Below are 21,865 nucleotides of genomic sequence, written 5' to 3'. Positions count from 1 at the left end.
GGGAGAGAGTGAGAGAGACAGTGATAGATAAAGGGAGAGAGATTCCCTAAAGTGATGGTTGTAAAGTGGTTCTAAAGTGATGGTTGTAAAGTGGTTGTAAAGTGATGGTTGTAAAGTGATGGTTGTAAAGTGATGGTTGTAAAGTGATGTCTCTTCAACCACTTCTGCCCCTGGGTTACTTATTACATAATGTAGTGTACAGACATTGGTAAATCAAGAGAACTGTTAGGAGATCATGCTTCCACACAACACACCAGCAGAGCTGCACAGTGTAAACTGGTCTTTCAACACAGCACTACGCACTAGGTCAGGCTGTGCAAGACAGACAGTAACATCACAGAAGAGAAAACACTCATTCCATTTATAGTGGATGTCTTCTACAATCCATTTATCAAACCTGCCAAAAACATTATGTTGATCAAAACCCTAGAACGATGCAACTCTTACATGATTAGTAAAATACATTCAAATCAACTGTGGATGCATTCTACAATAAATGTATTTAAAATATGGACAACATTTATTTGATCAAATTAAACCCCTACTACGACTCAACCCTTGCCTGATTAGAACTTTAATCCAAACATGGGGAGACACATTGAAAAAGCCAAACGTTAGAATTGACCAACTGACTGAATGCAGTGTTGAAACGGTGCTGTTGTCACAAGGTTAGTGTCACACCATTACCTAGTCATGATGCACATTAGACAGTGTACCTCCATATACTTCTCTGAGCCCGTGTCTGTCAAGGCCTTGACGAGGGAGACAAAGTAGACAGAAACCGCTGAGAGCAAACTGGATCAACCTCACCACATGCTCATTAATCAACTCTGTGTGCGCGCACGGACGATCACATTACTCATCATTCAAATATGGTAATGACTACAAACAACAAATAAACTAAACGAATGAAAAAAGGTGATTATTGCTATCTTGAAATCAGTTAATTAACTGATAAGGGACAGGCCTATTCATTTGAAACCAGAAGTTGTCGTAGAAGTCCTTGACTCCTGTACTGACCTGACTTTTAACATTCCAATTAAAAGTTTATATACAAAAGGGGGAATATTCCTACAATAACGATGACAATACTTCAGGCTTCTGTCCTCATCAACCAGTATCAGAACTTCAAGACCCTGACAGTGTATGATGGAACATTGTTAAAATGGGAGGTAACCCATCTGCCTAGAGAGACTAATCACAAACAGACATAATATACCTTCAAATAACCCTCTGGACTACACAGCATGTACTGATGAAGAAACAGTAACACTATACACAAAACCTTTCAGAACAACATACATTATAAATGATAATACATGTTTAGAGATGCTTTTAATGTTTAGAGAAGCTCTTTACGTTAAAAGATGCATTTCTAGTCACAGTATTCATGAGACACGTCTTTAAAAGGGGGAATCCTAGAGCACGGAGGTCTCATGGGACACGTCTTCATTAGGAGGAATCCTAGAGCACGGAGGTCTCATGAGACACGTCTTCATTAGGAGGAATCCTAGAGCACGGAGGTCTCATGGGACACGTCTTCATTAGGAGGAATCCTAGAGCGCGGAGGTCTCATGGGACACGTCTTCATTAGGAGGAATCCTAGAGCGCGGAGGTCTCATGGGACACGTCTTCATTAGGAGGAATCCTAGAGCGCGGAGGTCTCATGGGACACGTCTTCATTAGGAGGAATCCTAGAGCACGGAGGTCTCATGAGACACGTCTTCATTAGGAGGAATCCTAGAGCACGGAGGTCTCATGGGACACGTCTTCATTAGGAGGAATCCTAGAGCGCGGAGGTCTCATGGGACACGTCTTCATTAGAAGGAATCCTAGAGCGCGGTCTCATGGGACACGTCTTCATTAGGAGGAATCCTAGAGCACGGAGGTCTCATGGGACACGTCTTCATTAGGAGGAATCCTAGAGCACGGAGGTCTCATGAGACACGTCTTCATTAGGAGGAATCCTAGAGCACGGAGGTCTCATGGGACACGTCTTCATTAGGAGGAATCCTAGAGCACGGAGGTCTCATGAGACACGTCTTCATTAGGAGGAATCCTAGAGCACGGAGGTCTCATGGGACACGTCTTCACTAGGAGGAATCCTAGAGCACGGAGGTCTCATGGGACACGTCTTCATTAGGATGAATCCTAGAGCACGGAGGTCTCATGGGACACGTCTTCATTAGGAGGAATCCTAGAGCACGGAGGTCTCATGGGACACGTCTCCATTAGGAGAAATCCTAGAGCACGGAGGTCTCATGGGACACGTCTTCATTAGGAGGAATCCTAGAGCACGGAGGTCTCATGGGACACGTCTTCATTAGGAGAAATCCTAGAGCACGGAGGTCTCATGGGACACGTCTTCATTAGGAGGAATCCTAGAGCACGGAGGTCTCATGAGATACGTCTTCATTAGGAGGAATCCTAGAGCACGGAGGTCTCATGGGACACGTTATTAAAGGAGGAATCCTAGAGCGCGGAGGTCTCATGGGACACGTCTTTAAAAGGAGGAATCCTAGAGCACGGAGGTCTCATGGGACACGTCTTCATTAGGAGGAATCCTAGAGCACGGAGGTCTTATGGGACACGTCTTCATTAGGAGGAATCCTAGAGCACGGAGGTCTCATGGGACACGTCTTTATTAGGAGGAATCCTAGAGCACGGAGGTCTCATGGGACACGTCTTCATTAGGAGGAATCCTAGAGCACGGAGGTCTCATGAGACACGTCTTCATTAGGAGGAATCCTAGAGCACGGAGGTCTCATGGGACACGTCTTCACTAGGAGGAATCCTAGAGCACGGAGGTCTCATGGGACACGTCTTCATTAGGATGAATCCTAGAGCACGGAGGTCTCATGGGACACGTCTTCATTAGGAGGAATCCTAGAGCACGGAGGTCTCATGGGACACGTCTTCATTAGGAGAAATCCTAGAGCACGGAGGTCTCATGGGACACGTCTTCATTAGGAGGAATCCTAGAGCACGGAGGTCTCATGGGACACGTCTTCATTAGGAGAAATCCTAGAGCACGGAGGTCTCATGGGACACGTCTTCATTAGGAGGAATCCTAGAGCACGGAGGTCTCATGAGATACGTCTTCATTAGGAGGAATCCTAGAGCACGGAGGTCTCATGGGACACGTTATTAAAGGAGGAATCCTAGAGCGCGGAGGTCTCATGGGACACGTCTTTAAAAGGAGGAATCCTAGAGCACGGAGGTCTCATGGGACACGTCTTCATTAGGAGGAATCCTAGAGCACGGAGGTCTTATGGGACACGTCTTCATTAGGAGGAATCCTAGAGCACGGAGGTCTCATGGGACACGTCTTTATTAGGAGGAATCCTAGAGCGCGGAGGTCTCATGGGACACGTCTTCATTAGGAGGAATCCTAGAGCGCGGAGGTCTCATGGGACACGTCTTCATTAGGAGGAATCCTAGAACACGGAGGTCTCATTGCACAGTTCATTAACACTAGAACTGCCTGGCCTTTCAGCCTATCAGTACCCGCTAGAGAACGTTGCTGGGCGTCCCCTTTAGATGCATATCAGATGCATCTCAACCCGCAAGGAGCACAAACATGCTTGATAAATAGTGCATAAACTATTATAAAGGATTAAATTGCATAAAGAAATGCTTGTGGAAATAAATCAAATCAACAGCAAAAAACTCACTAGTTGTTTAGATGGATCGTCAAGGATATGTTGTTTTGTATAATTCTATTAAGTCCTAGAAAAAACGTAGGCCTGTAGCCTATTTTCATTCCCTTTACAATAAAACACTACAGTGTTTCCATTTGATCAACTTGATTTGTAAACTCGATTAGTAATAGTTATAGTAATTAATAAAGTCCAGTTACAGCTTCTAACAGAAACTAACAGATAATAATAATAATATAACCAGCCAGGTGATTAGTAATAGAGTTATAGTCATTAATAAAGTCTAGTTACAGCTTCTAACAGAAACTAACAGATAATAATAATAATAATAATATAACCAGCCAGGTGATTAGTAATAGAGTTATAGTCATTAATAAAGTCCAGTTACAGCTTCTAACAGAAACTAACAGATAATAATAATAATAATAATATAACCAGCCAGGTGATTAGTAATAAGAGTTATAGTAATTAATAAAGTCCAGTTACAGCTTCTAACAGAAACTAACAGATAATAATAATAATATAACCAGCCAGGTGATTAGTAATAGAGTTATAGTCATTAATAAAGTCCAGTTACAGCTTCTTCTGACAAAGTAGAAACCAAAAATATAATAATAATAATAATAATAATATAACCAGCCAGGTGTGCAGGTAAAATGATTTGCTGTATTCCTAAACATAAAACAATTATAAAGGATTAAATAGCATAAAGAAATATTAGTGGAAATATATTAAATGACAAGATAGAAAAACAGTCATCTGTTGATAGTATCAGACAGTGTATTGAGCCCTTATACCTGTGCCTTTACACATGAACCAATCAAGTTCTCTCTTTATGCTTCAGGTTCCACAGTCAGCACACAGCTTCAGGGCTTTGTGTGAGCAAGCCCCACAAACAAAATCGGTTGCACTGCACACAGTTTCCATGGGCCTTGTTTCGTGTGCAGCAGCCGACTTCACATTGTGTCTTGTTTTTCCCCAGTGGGAGCTGTGGTGCTTGAGGAAGAGAGAGAGCAGGACCTGCTGCCTCGGCAGCCTGCTTGGAGCTGTGGTGCTTGAGGAAGAGAGAGAGCAGGACCTGCTGCCTCGGCAGCCTGCTTGGAGCTGTGGTGCTTGAGGAAGAGAGAGAGCAGGACCTGCTGCCTCGGCAGCCTGCTTGGAGCTGTGGTGCTTGAGGAAGAGAGAGAGCAGGACCTGCTGCCTCGGCAGCCTGCTTGGAGCTGTGGTGCTTGAGGAAGAGAGAGAGCAGGACCTGCTGCCTCGGCAGCCTGCTTGGAGCTGTGGTGTTTGAGGAAGAGAGAGAGCAGGACCTGCTGCCTCAGCAGCCTGCTTGGAGCTGTGGTGCTTGAGGAAGAGAGAGAGCAGGACCTGCTGCCTCGGCAGCCTGCTTGGAGCTGTGGTGTTTGAGGAAGAGAGAGAGCAGGACCTGCTGCCTCTGCTTGGAGCTGTGGTGCTTGAGGAAGAGAGAGCAGGACCTGCTGCCTCGGCAGCCTGCTTGGAGCTGTGGTGCTTGAGGAAGAGAGAGAGCAGGACCTGCTGCCTCGGCAGCCTGCTTGGAGCTGTGGTGTTTGAGGAAGAGAGAGAGCAGGACCTGCTGCCTCTGCTTGGAGCTGTGGTGCTTGAGGAAGAGAGAGCAGGACCTGCTGCCTCGGCAGCCTGCTTGGAGCTGTGGTGCTTGAGGAAGAGAGAGAGCAGGACCTGCTGCCTCGGCAGCCTGCTTGGAGCTGTGGTGTTTGAGGAAGAGAGAGAGCAGGACCTGCTGCCTCGGCAGCCTGCTTGGAGCTGTGGTGTTTGAGGAAGAGAGAGAGCAGGACCTGCTGCCTCGGCAGCCTGCTTGGAGCTGTGGTGCTTGAGGAAGAGAGAGAGCAGGACCTGCTGCAAGCTCCCGCCTGTGTTTGTTCACTGTTCTGAACAGGCTAGTCTTCTTCACAATCAACTTGTTTGCCAGGGAAGTTGATGTGAAGAAGTTATCCATGGTCACAAGTTCTGCCTTTGTCCGTGTAAGACTCCATGAGTCTCAAACCCACAGCCTCAGACAGTCACTCACCTGCAGGCCTGGTTTCAGCTTTCCCCTGATATGGAAAGACATTGAGCAAGTACTTGGTTTGGACATCGGCGGCAAACCAGAACGAAACTGAAGTCACATGCACCATTATCAGCTTCTATCTGGTTTCTATCGCCCATTCTTCAATTGATGACAGAACAGCATATATTGCAATTTGAAGTTTATTATGTTAGTAGTTTTTGCCTAGTAACCAGAGCAATGCTGCCTCGATAGTGGTCACGTGCTGAATGCATGGACAGCACGGATATTCTTGGAACAAGTGACATTTGAAAATAGAGCTGCAACTCTTGAATTCTGAGAATTCTATTTGACAAAGGGAAGAGTCATGGAAACAGCAGAATACGCTTGTTCAGATTCTATATAGAAATCAACATGTTTTACCTACATGTGACTGAAGGATGACTTGATAAATCTATAACTTGATAAATCTATAATATTTGAATGTGGTTGAAGATCTGCTGTTGGCTGTGGCTGTTGATAGGCCATAATATAGGTCTGTGTCCTAAATGTCACCCCAGTCCCTATATAGAGCCCAGTGGGCCCAGGTAAACAGTAGTGCAGCCCATAGGGAATAGGGTGCCATTTGAGGATGTTACCCAGGTCTAAGTCTCGGTCTATACGCCGGGGTGTAACTGCTGGTAACGTTGGTTTGAATGAAGAAATCTGTCAAACTTGACATTTTAACTGGCTGTTGATGATTGATATAGGTCTATACCCTGTAACATTACTGTTGATGATTGATATAGGTCTATAGGCTGTAACATTACTGTTGATGATTGATATAGGTCTATACCCTGGAACATTACTGTTGATGATTGATATAGGTCTATAGGCTGTAACATTACTGTTGATGACTGATATAGGTCTATACCCTGGAACATTACTGTTGATGACTGATATAGGTCTATACCCTGTAACATTACTGTTGATAATAGAACTAAAATCAATAATATAGTCTGGTCCCAAATGGCTCCCTATTCTCTACGGTATGCAGTGCACTACTTTAGACCAGGGCTCTGGTTAAAGTGCACTATGTAGGGAATAGGGTGCCATTTTGAACGCAGACATAGAAGCAGTCAAGTGGACAAGTGATAGTTATTTACCTCGAGGAAGCTGTCTCGGCAGCACTTGAAGTCACTCCTCTTCATGATGGACTCTGCTGTCAGGACCAACTCATTCTTACTAAGGGCTGGCTGCTCTGAACACGTATGGACCGACTGGGAGATGGAAGGATGGAGGAGGGATAGAGGGATGGAGGGATGGAGAGGAGGGATAGAGGAGGGATGGAGGGAGGAGGGATGGAGAGAGGAGGGATAGAGGGATGGAGAGAGGAGGGATAGAGGGATAGAGGGATGAGAGAGGAGGGATGGAGAGAGGAGGGATAGAGGGATGGAGAGGAGGGATAGAGGGATAGAGGGATGGAGAGAGGAGGGATAGAGGGATGGAGAGGAGGGATAGAGGGATGGAGAGGAGGGATAGAGGGATGGAGAGGAGGGATAGAGGGATGGAGATGGAGGGATAGAGGGATGGAGATGGAGGGATAGAGGGATGGAGAGAGGAGGGATAGAGGGATGGAGAGGAGGGATAGAGGGATGGAGGGATGGAGAGAGGAGGGATGGAGAGAGGAGGGATAGAGGGATGGAGGGATAGAGGGATGGAGAGGAGGGGCAGAGGAATGGAGGGAGGAGGGATGGAGAGAGGAGGGATAGAGGGATGGAGAGAGGAGGGATAGAGGGATGGAGAGAGGAGGGATAGAGGGATGGAGAGAGGAGGGATAGAGGGATGGAGAGAGGAGGGATAGAGGGATGGAGAGGAGGGATAGAGGGATGGAGAGGAGGGATAGAGGGATGGAGAGGAGGGATAGAGGGAGAGGGATGGAGGGATAGAGGGATGGAGGGATGGAGGGATAGAGGGATGGAGAGAGGAGGGATAGAGGGATGGAGAGAGGAGGGATAGAGGGATGGAGAGGAGGGATAGAGGGATGGAGGGATAGAGGGAGAGAGAGGAGGGATGGAGAGGAGGGATAGAGGGATAGAGGGATAGAGAGGAGGGATAGAGGGATAGAGAGGAGGGATAGAGGGATGGAGAGAGGAGGGGTGGAGGGATGGAGAGGAGGGATAGAGGGATGGAGGGATAGAGAGGAGGGATAAAGGGATGGAGAGGAGGGATAGAGGGATGGAGAGGAGGGATAGAGGGAGAGGGATGGAGGGATAGAGGGATGGAGGGATAGAGAGGAGGGATAAAGGGATGGAGAGGAGGGATAGAGGGATGGAGGGATAGAGGGAGAGAGAGGAGGGATGGAGAGAGGAGGGATAGAGGGATGGAGAGAGGAGGGATAGAGGGATGGAGAGGAGGGATAGAGGGATGGAGAGAGGAGGGATAGAGGGATGGAGAGAGGAGGGATAGAGGGATGGAGAGGAGGGATAGAGGGATGGAGAGGAGGGATAGAGGGATAGAGAGGAGGGATAGAGGGATGGAGAGAGGAGGGATAGAGGGATGGAGAGAGGAGGGATAGAGGGATGGAGAGGAGGGATAGAGGGATGGAGAGGAGGGATAGAGGGATGGAGAGGAGGGATAGAGGGATGGAGAGGAGGGATAGAGGGATGGAGAGAGGAGGGATAGAGGGATGGAGAGGAGGGATAGAGGGATGGAGAGGAGGGATAGAGGGATGGAGAGAGGAGGGATAGAGGGAGTGGGATGGAGGGAAGAGGAGTCATGGAGGGATAGAGGGAGGAGTGCGGATGTGTTATTAGTAACTGTGGGCGAGTGAACAAACAGCTGACCTGCATCACCAACACATACATAGAGATGACAACATGCACGCTGGGTAAAACCTCATTTCACCGTCTGCACATTCTGAAGTCTGGCACTTTGAAATGCAGGCTTGTTTATGTTATTGTTGCCAGACTGACGACAGGTGAGGTCTAAGAGAATAATGGGTGTGTGAGCGTCTGCGTGTGTCTCTCTCTCTCTGTGTGTACGTCTCTGTGCGTGCGTCTTTCTCTCTCTGTGTGTATGTCTGTGTGTGTGTCTCTGTGTGTGTGTGTGCTTGCATGTGTGTCTCTGTGTGTGAGATTAAGTCTTGTCGTACACGTGTGACTCACCCGGATGTTGTCCAGAACTCTGTTGAACTCCAGCGGTTCATCTTTCCCCTCCATGGCGGCCGGGTCCAGGCCGTCCCCCCCGTAGACAAACTGGATGATGTCACCAGTGGAGCTCCGTACCGTCAGATCATACTGGGAACACAGGTCCTCCAACGACTTCACCAGACGTCTCTGTTGACACACAACACATCCACCACAGAAGAACAGATCAGAGGATGAATCAACAACAGATAGGCCTATTTAATCTCGCTTGTTGTGTAACCGTGTGTGTGTGTGTGTGTGTGTGTGACCACTCAACACCGTTCCTCTGCTATGTGCCATTAGTCAGATGGTGAGCTGTTCTGATCTGACCACATCAACAACACACCACTAGGACCCTCAACTCTGGACCGCCAGGCCAGCTCCACTGCATGTTTTCATTGTTCCCCTCTAGTCAGGGCCTGACTTAGACCTGGGGCACCAGGTGGGTGATATTAATGACCAGGGCCTGATTTAGACCTGGGACACCAGGTGGGTGATATTAATGACCAGGGCCTGACTTAGACCTGGGACACCAGGTGGGTGATATTAATGACCAGGGCCTGACTTAGACCTGGGACACCAGGTGGGGTGATATTAATGACCAGGGCCTGACTTAGACCTGGGACACCAGGTGGGTGATATTAATGACCAGGGACTGATTTAGACCTGGGACACCAGGTGGGTGATATTAATGACCAGGGCCTGACTTAGACCTGGGACACCAGGTGGGTGATATTAATGACCAGGGCCTGACTTAGACCTGGGACACCAGGTGGGTGATATTAATGACCAGGGCCTGATTTAGACCTGGGACACCAGGTGGGGTGATATTAATGACCAGGGCCTGACTTAGACCTGGGACATCAGGTGGGTGATATTAATGACCAGGTAGAACAGAAAACCAGCAGGATCCAGACCTCATAGGGTCAGAGTTGAATAGTCCATGCCCTAGGAGATAACCCTGATCGCTACTCAAGAGGGAGCCTGATCAGATTTAGATTTGTAGGGAGCACACGTTGTTCCTCTTTTCTTTAATACAAGCAGAGAGCAGAGGGTGTTGGGTACGGTGCAGCAGACAGCAGCCCAGCGGTGTGTGTGTGTGTGTTACCTGCATGTATCCGGTCTCTGCTGTTTTAACAGCGGTGTCCACCAAGCCCTCTCGACCAGCCATAGTGTGGAAAAAGAACTCTGTGGGCGTCAGGCCTGAATAAAAGCTGTCAGCCACAAAGCCTTTAGCCGCAGGAAGCTGTGACACGACACACAGGAGAGATAGAGAGAGAGGTGTTACATCATTATATAAGGCCCCGGACGAGTCCCAAATGGCACCCTATTCACTATTACTGTAGAGTGCATTACTTCTGACCAGGGCCCCACAGCGCCTTGGTCAGATGTAGTGCACTAAGGAGGGAAAAGGGTTGATATTTCGGGATTCATCCCGTTAGAGCAAAAACAATGAAAACAGGTCTCTGACTGAGCCAGCTGGAGATGTTGTTTACTGCTAGGAAGGAGAAACATTATGAACGTTTGAACGTTTTTCAACCCTTAGCCTACAATTTCTGCAGGTTCGCAGAAATCTAATTAACATAAATCCCCATCAAAATCCATCTGTTTAAGCTAGAGATCGTTTTTGCATCAGGCTGTGTGTTTCTCAATCCTCCGCATCCTGACTAGTCTCCCAGTCCCTGCCGCTGAATAATATCCCCACAGCATGTTGCTGCCACCACCATGCTTCACCGTAGGGACGATGCCAGGTTTCTTCCAGATGTAACGCTTGGCATTCAGAGCAAAATAGTTCAATCTTGGTTTCATCAGGCCAGAGAGTCTTGTTTCTCATGATCTGAGTCCTTTAGGTGCCTTTTGGCAAAACTCCAAGCAGGCTGTCATGTGCCTTTTACTGAGGAGTGGCTTCTGTCTGGCCACTCTACCATAAAGGCCTGATTTGGTGGAGTGCTGCAGAGATGGTTGTCCTTTTGGAAGGTACTCCCATCTCTACAGAGGAACTCTGGCACACTGTCAGAGTAACCATCGGGTTCTTGGTCACCACGCTGACCAAGGCCCTTCTCCCCCGATTGCTCAGTTTGGCCGGCCAGCTCTAGGAAGAGTCTTGGTGGTTCCAAACTTCTTCCATTTAAGAATGATGGTGGCCACTGTGTTGTTAAGGACCTTCAAAACGGCAAACATTTTTTGGTACCCTTTCCCAGATCTATGCCTCGACACAATCCTGTCTCGGAGCTCTACGGACAATTCCTTCGGCCTCATGGCTTGATTTTTGCTCTGACATGTACTGTCAACTGTGGGACCTTATATAGACAGGTGTGTGCCTTTCCAAATCATGTCCAAACAATTGAATTTACCACAGGTGGACTCCACTCAAGTTGTAGAAACGTCTCAAGGAGGATCAATGGAAACAGGATGCACCTGAGCTCAATTTAGAGTCTCATAGCAAAGGGTCTGAATACTTATGTAAATAAGGTATTTCTGTTTATTTTTATAAATTTGCAAACATTTCTAAAAACCTGTTTTCGCTTGGTCATTATGGGGTATTGTGTGTAGATTGATGAGGGGGAAAAATTATTTCATAAATTTTTAGAATAAGACTAACGTAACAAAATGTGGAAAAAGTCAAGGGGTGTGAATCCTTTCAGAACGAACTGTATATGATACAGGCTACTGCACATTCCACATGACAGAAACACATTAAAGCCCGTAGATATAGCTGACCGGAGTTCGGCATCATAAATCGACCTGAGTGGGCCAATGCTCACATCGACGGCCACTGGCACGCTGGAGAAGTGTGCTCATCACGGACGAACTCCGGTTTCAACTGTCCCGGTCAGATGGCAGACAGCGTGTACGGCGTCGTGTGTGCGAGCGGTTTGCTGATGTCAACGTTGTGAACAGAGTGCCCCATGGTGGTGAGATGGGGTTATGCAAATTGCATTTTATCAATGGCAATTTGAATGCACACAGATACCGTGATGAGATCCTGAGGTCCATTGTTGTGCCATTCATCCACCTCCATCACCTCATGTTTCAGCATGATAATGCACGGCCCCATGTCGCAAGGATCTGTACACAATTCCTGGAAGTTGAAAATGTCCCAGTTCTTCCATGGCCTGCATACTCACCAGACATGTCACCACCCATTGAGCATGTTTGGGATGCTCTGGATTGACGTGAACGACAGCGTGTTCCAGTTCCCACCAATATCGGCCAACTTTGCACAGCCATTGAAGAGGAATGGGACAACATTCCACAGGCCACAAATCAACATCCTGATCAACTCTATGTGAAAGAGATGTGTCGCACTGCATGAGGCAAATAGTGAACACACCAGATACTGACTGACAGATGTTAATGCAGTCTGTATTTTCCAGTCATGTGAAATCCATAGATTAGGGCCTAATGAATTGATTTCAATTGACTGATCTCCTTATGTGAACTGTAACTAAGTAAAATCTTTGAAATTGTTGCATGTTGCGTTTATATTTTTGTTCTGAGTAATTATATCTACTTCCATTGTCCTCCAGGAGTGGCTTCAGGTCCTCAGCTGTGTCCCAAATGTCCCCCTATTCCCTATATAATGCACTACTTTTGACCAGAACCCTATCAGTGCCCTGGTGAAAAGGAGTACACTATGAAATAGGGTGTCATTTGGGAGATAGCCCGCCCTAATATCTTGATGTTATGAATGAATGAACCCATGTTCTGAGACTCTGGACAGATATAATGGTGATTTCAGCTGGTTAATAAAGGCCTTAAGAGGTTCTTAGAGAATCTTACTTTAGAGTGCTTCTCAAAGTGTGGCAGCGAGCGGTTCTCAAAGCCGTCGGGCACTCGAGAGCCGCTTATAGCCTGCTGGCCCACACAGGCAATCATCTGGGAGATGTTGATGAAGGATCCTAGGAGGGGAGAATGAAAGGGATGAAGAAATACGACCATTAGCATTACTGAATCATCACCTTAAACAAACAAAACTAAAAAATCCTAAGCATTCTACCATATACAGGTAAAAGAAAGCAAGCAGCCAGAACGGCTCATAGGACTAGGATCTCCTGTTTCTGTAGCGTGATGTACCAGTACACCCCCTGGACAGGACACTGGTCTATCTCCCCAGTACACCCCCTGGACAGGACACTGGTCTATCTCCCCAGTACACCCCCTGGACAGGACACTGGTCTATCTCCCCAGTACACCCCCTGGACAGGACACTAGTCTATCTCCTCAGTACACCCCCTGGACAGGACACTAGTCTATCTCCTCAGTACACCCCCTGGACAGGACACTAATCTATCACAGGGCCTTACCCCCAATCTATCTCCTTAATGCAGAGTGACAAGCAGAGATGCACCAGGTCTCATTTTTCTATGGTATGACTCAGCCGGGGATCACACTCTCAAGACCTCTAACCACAACACCATTGAGTTGGACCATATACATGTACTGCCCATAATCAATGAATACATGAGAAATGTAGCAGGGAGAAGAGACATGATGATGGAGATGATGAGAGTCTACAGCAGGGAGAAGAGACATAATGATGGAGATGATGAGAGTCTACAGCAGGGAGAAGAGACATAATGATGGAGAGATGTTGATGAGAGTCTACAGCAGGGAGAAGAGACATGATGATGGAGATGATGAGAGTCTACAGCAGGGAGAAGAGACATGATGATGGAGATGATGAGAGTCTACAGCAGGGAGAAGAGACATAATGATGGAGATGATGAGAGTCTCCAGCAGGGAGAAGAGACATAATGATGGAGAGATGTTGATGAGAGTCTCCAGCAGGGAGAAGAGACATAATGATGGAGAGATGTTGATGAGAGTCTACAGCAGGGAGAAGAGACATAATGATGGAGAGATGTTGATGAGAGTCTCCAGCAGGGAGAAGAGACATAATGATGGAGATGATGAGAGTCTACAGCAGGGAGAAGAGACATAATGATGGAGAGATGTTGATGAGAGTCTCCAGCAGGGAGAAGAGACATAATGATGGAGAGATGTTGATGAGAGTCTACAGCAGGGAGAAGAGACATGATGATGGAGAGATGTTGATGAGAGTCTACAGCAGGGAGAAGAGACATGATGATGGAGAGATGTTGATGAGAGTCTACAGCAGGGAGAAGAGACATGATGATGGAGATGATGAGAGTCTACAGCAGGGAGAAGAGACATGATGATGGAGAGATGTTGATGAGAGTCTACAGCAGGGAGAAGAGACATAATGATGGAGATGAGAGTCTACAGCAGGGAGAAGAGACATAATGATGGAGAGATGTTGATGAGAGTCTACAGCAGGGAGAAGAGACATGATGATGGAGAGATGATGATGAGAGTCTACAGCAGGGAGAAGAGACATAATGATGGAGAGATGTTGATGAGAGTCTACAGCAGGGAGAAGAGACATAATGATGGAGAGATGATGATGAGAGTCTACAGCAGGGAGAAGAGACATGATGATGGAGATGATGAGAGTCTACAGCAGGGAGAAGAGACATAATGATGGAGAGATGTTGATGAGAGTCTACAGCAGGGAGAAGAGACATGATGATGGAGATGATGTTGATGAGAGTCTCCAGCAGGGAGAAGAGACATAATGATGGAGATGATGAGAGTCTACAGCAGGGAGAAGAGACATGATGATGGAGATGATGAGAGTCTACAGCAGGGAGAAGAGACATAATGATGGAGATGATGAGAGTCTCCAGCAGGGAGAAGAGACATGATGATGGAGATGATGAGAGTCTCCAGCAGGGAGAAGAGACATGATGATGGAGAGATGTTGATGAGAGTCTACAGCAGGGAGAAGAGACATAATGAGAAAAGGATTTAAGGACATTACCATTACACTAACTTATTTACCTTAACCAGGGGGAGGGAGACTAGATTCAGCCCTGGGGGCTGATTTTTGTCAGAGTGAATGGTCGGGGGGGCTGGAACATAATTATAATAATTTTGAAAACTGCAAATTGACAACTAAAACCCCAAATAATATCATACCTTGATCACGTCTCTTTTTTTCTTTATTCGTTGGAATACTTGGGAACAGATTTCCTAAATTAAACTCATTTTTTTGCTGAATTCCTGGTGATTTTACAGTCATTTAAAAAAAAATTTTTTTTTTTAAAGTTGCAGGCCGGTTTTGGCCCGCGGGCTGCCTGTCGCCGACCCCAGTCTTAAACCCATGGGCTGGTTTCCCGGACACAGACTAAGCTTTTGAAATCTGTGGAGAATCTCCATTGAGCATAGTTTTCAGTCCTGGACTATAAACTATACTGTACATCCTACCATAAACAGATAATGAAAGAGCCTAAAGCAGGGAAAAAATGAAATAAGGCAATTATAATGGCTATATTAGCATACAGGTCAGCTACAGGTCAGTACTACCCCTAATAATCCATATAACAAACGTTAAGAGTATAGCCTAGCTGTTCCCATGACAACAGCGCTCTAATGGCCAATAAAATCAGAGCGAATCAGGAAGTCTTAGTTGAAGTGAATAAGAACCAGTTAGTCCTTATTATTAGAAGCGGGTACAAGCAGAGCTCCTGACATGTGATTAATGTATGTGTGTGTGTGACCGTGTGTGTGACAGTGTGTGTGTGGTAAAGGCAGCATTTAAACCTCCGCGGCTGGTTAGTTGACCTACCTTTGGAGCCACACAGAGCCATAATCAGAGGGTTGGTTAGTTGACCTACCTTTGGAGCCACACAGAGCCATAATCAGAGGGTTGGTTAGTTGACCTACCTTTGGAGCCACACAGAGCCATAATCAGAGGACTGTTGGTCTTGTCCAGTTCTCTGAGGCAGGCGCTGCCGGCATGGTCTCTGATAACAGATAGTTCCTTCAGGATGAGGGCCTGTTGAGACAGACACATCATTATCACTCTAAACCACAGATAATAGATAAACCTCCAAAATAGACCCACCATTAAAAAAGAAAGTGCTATCTCTCCTCCTCACGTCAGTCTGAAGCAGAGATGATGATCTACCTGGTTTCAAAAGGCCACCAGACTAAAGTAGCTGGTCTAGAAGGAGCACCAGACATCAGCCAGACAATAGATACAGTAGCTGGTCTAGAAGGAGCGCCAGACACTAGATACAGTAACTGGTCTAGAAGGAGCACCAGACACCAGCCAGACAATAGATACAGTAGCTGGTCTAGAAGGAGCTCCAGACATCAGCCAGACAATAGATACAGTAGCTGGTCTAGAAGGAGCACCAGACATCAGCCAGACAATAGATACAGTAGCTGGTCTAGAAGTAGCGCCAGACAGCCAGACAATAGATACAGTAGCTGGTCTAGAAGGAGCACCAGACAGCCAGACAATAGATACATACAGTAGCTGGTCTAGAAGGAGCGCCAGACACTAGATACAGTAGCTGGTCTAGAAGGAGCGCCAGACATCAGCCAGACAATAGACACAGTAGCTGGTCTAGAAGGAGCACCAAACAGCCAGACAATAGATACAGTAGCTGGTGTAGAAGGAGCGCCAGACATCAGCCAGACAATAGATACAGTAGCTGGTCTAGAAGGAGCGCCAGACATCAACCAGACAATAGATACAGTAGCTGGTCTAGAAGGAGCGCCAGACATCAGCCAGACAATAGATACAGTAGCTGGTCTAGAAGGAGCGCTAGACATCAGCCAGACAATAGATACAGAAGCTGGTCTAGAAGGAGCGCCAGACATCAGCCAGACAATAGATACAGTAGCTGGTCTAGAAGGAGCGCCAGACATCAGCCAGACAATAGATACAGTAGCTGGTCTAGAAGGAGCACCAGACATCAGCCAGACAATAGATACAGTAGTTGGTCTAGAAGGAGCACCAGACATCAGCCAGACAATAGATACAGTAGCTGGACTAGAAGGAGCGCCAGACATCAGCCAGACAATAGATACAGTAGCTGGTCTAGAAGGAGCGCCAGACATCAGCCAGACAATAGATACAGTAGCTGGTCTAGAAGGAGCGCCAGACATCAGCCAGACAATAGATACAGTAGCTGGTCTAGAAGGAGCGCCAGACACTAGATACAGTAACTGGTCTAGAAGGAGCACCAGACACCAGCCAGACAATAGATACAGTAGCTGGTCTAGAAGGAGCGCCAGACATCAGCCAGACAATAGATACAGTAGCTGGTCTAGAAGGAGCACCAGACATCAGCCAGACAATAGATACAGTAGCTGGTCTAGAAGTAGCGCCAGACAGCCAGACAATAGATACAGTAGCTGGTCTGGAAGGAGCGCCAGACATCAGCCAGACAATAGATACATACAGTAGCTGGTCTAGAAGGAGCGCCAGACAGCCAGACAATAGATACAGTAGCTGGTCTAGAAGGAGCGCCAGACATCAGCCAGACAATAGATACAGTAGCTGGTCTAGAAGGAGCACCAGACATCAGCCAGACGATAGATACAGTAGCGGGTCTAGAAGGAGCACCAGACATCAGCCAGACAATAGATACAGTAGCTGGTCTAGAAGGAGCGCCAGACACTAGATACAGTAACTGGTCTAGAAGGAGCACCAGACACCAGCCAGACAATAGATACAGTAGCTGGTCTAGAAGGAGCACCAGACATCAGCCAGACAATAGATACAGTAGCTGGTCTATAAGTAGCGCCAGACAGCCAGACAATAGATACAGTAGCTGGTCTAGAAGGAGCGCCAGACATCAGCCAGACAATAGATACATACAGTAGCTGGTCTAGAAGGAGCGCCAGACAGCCAGACAATAGATACAGTAGCTGCTCTAGAAGGAGCGCCAGACACCAGCCAGACAATAGATACAGTAGCTGGTCTAGAAGGAGCACCAGACACCAGCCAGACAATAGATACAGTGGCTGGTCAAGAAGGAGTGCCAGACACCAGCCAGACAATAGATACAGTAGCTGGTCAAGAAGGAGCACCAGACATCAGCCAGACAATAGATACAGTAGCTGGTCTAGAAGGAGCACCAGACATCAGCCAGACAATAGATACAGTAGCTGGTCTAGAAGGAGCACCAGACATCAGCCAGACAATAGATACAGTAGCTGGTCTAGAAGGAGCGCCAGACATCAGCCAGACAATAGATACAGTAGCTGGTCTAGAAGGAGCGCCAGACACCAGCAAGACAATAGATACAGTAGTTGGTCTAGAAGGAGCGCCAGACATCAGCCAGACAATAGATACAGTAGCTGGTCTAGAAGGAGCGCCAGACATCAGCAAGACAATAGATACAGTAGCTGGTCTAGAAGGAGTGCCAGACATCAGCCAGACAATAGATACAGTAGCTGGTCTAGAAGGAGCGCCAGACAGCCAGACAATAGATACAGTAGCTGGTCTAGAAGGAGCGCCAGACACTAGATACAGTAGCTGGTCTAGAAGGAGCGCCAGACATCAGCCAGACAATAGACACAGTAGCTGGTCTAGAAGGAGCACCAGACAGCCAGACAATAGATACAGTAGCTGGTCTAGAAGGAGCGCCAGACACTAGATACAGTAGCTGGTCTAGAAGGAGCACCAGACATCAGCCAGACAATAGATACAGTAGCTGGTCTAGAAGGAGCACCAGACAGCCAGACAATAGATACAGTAGCTGGTCTAGAAGGAGCACCAGACATCAGCCAGACAATAGATACAGTAGCTGGTCTAGAAGGAGCGCCAGACACCAGCAAGACAATAGATACAGTAGCTGGTCTAGAAGGAGCGCCAGACATCAGCCAGACAATAGATACAGTAGCTGGTCTAGAAGGAGCACCAGACAGCCAGACAATAGATACAGTAGCTGGTCTAGAAGGAGCGCCAGACACTAGATACAGTAGCTGGTCTAGAAGGAGCACCAGACATCAGCCAGACAATAGATACAGTAGCTGGTCTAGAAGGAGCACCAGACAGCCAGACAATAGATACAGTAGCTGGTCTAGAAGGAGCGCCAGACACTAGATACAGTAGCTGGTCTAGAAGGAGCGCCAGACATCAGCCAGACAATAGACACAGTAGCTGGTCTAGAAGGAGCACCAGACAGCCAGACAATAGATACAGTAGCTGGTCTAGAAGGAGCGCCAGACACTAGATACAGTAGCTGGTCTAGAAGGAGCACCAGACATCAGCCAGACAATAGATACAGTAGCTGGTCTAGAAGGAGCACCAGACAGCCAGACAATAGATACAGTAGCTGGTCTAGAAGGAGCGCCAGACATCAGCCAGACAATAGATACAGTAGCTGGTCTAGAAGGAGCGCCAGACATCCGCCAGACAATAGATACAGTAGCTGGTCTAGAAGGAGCACCAGACACCAGCCAGACAATAGATACAGTAGCTGGTCTTGAAGGAGCACCAGACAGCAAGACAATAGATACAGTAGCTGGTCTAGAAGGAGCACCAGACACCAGCCAGACAATAGATACAGTAGCTGGTGTAAAAGGAGCGCCAGACATCAGCCAGACAATAGATACAGTAGCTGGTCTAGAAGGAGCGCCAGACATCAACCAGACAATAGATACAGTAGCTGGTCTAGAAGGAGCACCAGACATCAGCCAGACAATAGATACAGTAGCTGGTCTAGAAGGAGCGCCAGACATCAGCCAGACAATAGATACAGTAGCTGGTCTAGAAGGAGCGCCAGACATCAGCCAGACAATAGATACAGAAGCTGGTCTAGAAGGAGCGCCAGACATCAGCCAGACAATAGATACAGTAGCTGGTCTAGAAGGAGCACCAGACATCAGCCAGACAATAGATACAGTAGTTGGTCTAGAAGGAGCACCAGACATCAGCCAGACAATAGATACAGTAGCTGGACTAGAAGGAGCGCCAGACATCAGCCAGACAATAGATACAGTAGCTGGTCTAGAAGGAGCGCCAGACATCAGCCAGACAATAGATACAGTAGCTGGTCTAGAAGGAGCGCCAGACATCAGCCAGACAATAGATACAGTAGCTGGTCTAGAAGGAGCACCAGACAGCCAGACAATAGATACAGTAGCTGGTCTAGAAGGAGCGCCAGACACTAGATACAGTAGCTGGTCTAGAAGGAGCACCAGACAGCCAGACAATAGATACAGTAGCTGGTCTAGAAGGAGCACCAGACATCAGCCAGACAATAGATACAGTAGCTGGTCTAGAAGGAGCGCCAGACATCAGCCAGACAATAGATACAGTAGCTGGTCTAGAAGGAGCGCCAGACACCAGCAAGACAATAGATACAGTAGCTGGTCTAGAAGGAGCGCCAGACATCAGCCAGACAATAGATACAGTAGCTGGTCTAGAAGGAGCACCAGACAGCCAGACAATAGATACAGTAGCTGGTCTAGAAGGAGCGCCAGACACTAGATACAGTAGCTGGTCTAGAAGGAGCACCAGACATCAGCCAGACAATAGATACAGTAGCTGGTCTAGAAGGAGCACCAGACAGCCAGACAATAGATACAGTAGCTGGTCTAGAAGGAGCGCCAGACACTAGATACAGTAGCTGGTCTAGAAGGAGCGCCAGACATCTGCCAGACAATAGACACAGTAGCTGGTCTAGAAGGAGCACCAGACAGCCAGACAATAGATACAGTAGCTGGTCTAGAAGGAGCGCCAGACACTAGATACAGTAGCTGGTCTAGAAGGAGCACCAGACAACAGCCAGACAATAGATACAGTAGCTGGTCTAGAAGGAGCACCAGACAGCCAGACAATAGATACAGTAGCTGGTCTAGAAGGAGCACCAGACATCAGCCAGACAATAGATACAGTAGCTGGTCTAGAAGGAGCGCCAGATATCAGCCAGACAATAGATACAGTAGCTGGTCTAGAAGGAGCGCCAGACCCCAGCAAGACAATAGATACAGTAGCTGGTCTAGAAGGAGCGCCAGACATCAGCCAGACAATAGATACAGTAGCTGGTCTAGAAGGAGCACCAGACAGCCAGACAATAGATACAGTAGCTGGTCTAGAAGGAGCGCCAGACACTAGATACAGTAGCTGGTCTAGAAGGAGCACCAGACATCAGCCAGACAATAGATACAGTAGCTGGTCTAGAAGGAGCACCAGACAGCCAGACAATAGATACAGTAGCTGGTCTAGAAGGAGCGCCAGACACTAGATACAGTAGCTGGTCTAGAAGGAGCGCCAGACATCAGCCAGACAATAGACACAGTAGCTGGTCTAGAAGGAGCACCAGACAGCCAGACAATAGATACAGTAGCTGGTCTAGAAGGAGCGCCAGACACTAGATACAGTAGCTGGTCTAGAAGGAGCACCAGACATCAGCCAGACAATAGATACAGTAGCTGGTCTAGAAGGAGCACCAGACAGCCAGACAATAGATACAGTAGCTGGTCTAGAAGGAGCACCAGACATCAGCCAGACAATAGATACAGTAGCTGGTCTAGAAGGAGCGCCAGACATCAGCCAGACAATAGATACAGTAGCTGGTCTAGAAGGAGCGCCAGACATCCGCCAGACAATAGATACAGTAGCTGGTCTAGAAGGAGCACCAGACACCAGCCAGACAATAGATACAGTAGCTGGTCTAGAAGGAGCACCAGACAGCAAGACAATAGATACAGTAGCTGGTCTAGAAGGAGCACCAGACACCAGCCAGACAATAGATACAGTAGCTGGTGTAGAAGGAGCGCCAGACATCAGCCAGACAATAGATACAGTAGCTGGTCTAGAAGGAGCGCCAGACATCAACCAGACAATAGATACAGTAGCTGGTCTAGAAGGAGCACCAGACATCAGCCAGACAATAGATACAGTAGCTGGTCTAGAAGGAGCGCCAGACATCAGCCAGACAATAGATACAGTAGCTGGTCTAGAAGGAGCGCCAGACATCAGCCAGACAATAGATACAGAAGCTGGTCTAGAAGGAGCGCCAGACATCAGCCAGACAATAGATACAGTAGCTGGTCTAGAAGGAGCACCAGACATCAGCCAGACAATAGATACAGTAGTTGGTCTAGAAGGAGCACCAGACATCAGCCAGACAATAGATACAGTAGCTGGACTAGAAGGAGCGCCAGACATCAGCCAGACAATAGAT

The 21,865-nt window shown here is 47.5% G+C and overlaps 1 protein-coding gene across 3 annotated transcripts in view; it reads right to left on the bottom strand.

The window, feature by feature from the left end:
• Positions 1-21,865, bottom strand: part of polr3a (polymerase (RNA) III (DNA directed) polypeptide A) — a 68,009-nt gene that overhangs the window by 21,088 nt on the left and 25,056 nt on the right. For 2 of the 3 annotated variants that reach the window (XM_029697484.1, XM_029697486.1), the window contains 6 exons: positions 15,600-15,711; positions 12,633-12,751; positions 9,958-10,095; positions 8,829-8,999; positions 6,828-6,941; positions 717-752 (listed from right to left, as the gene is read on the bottom strand). In XM_029697484.1, coding sequence (XP_029553344.1) covers positions 717-752; positions 6,828-6,941; positions 8,829-8,999; positions 9,958-10,095; positions 12,633-12,751; positions 15,600-15,711 — 690 coding nt within the window. The remainder of the gene's footprint in view (positions 1-716; positions 753-6,827; positions 6,942-8,828; positions 9,000-9,957; positions 10,096-12,632; positions 12,752-15,599; positions 15,712-21,865) is intronic. The other variant, XM_029697485.1, reaches the window with a different exon arrangement.

This window comes from Salmo trutta, chromosome 18, assembly GCF_901001165.1.
Source record: "Salmo trutta chromosome 18, fSalTru1.1, whole genome shotgun sequence".
Taxonomy (NCBI): Eukaryota; Metazoa; Chordata; class Actinopteri; order Salmoniformes; family Salmonidae; genus Salmo; species Salmo trutta.
The sequence above is the reverse complement of the archived record's forward strand: the minus strand, read 5'-3'. Positions and strand labels throughout refer to the sequence as shown.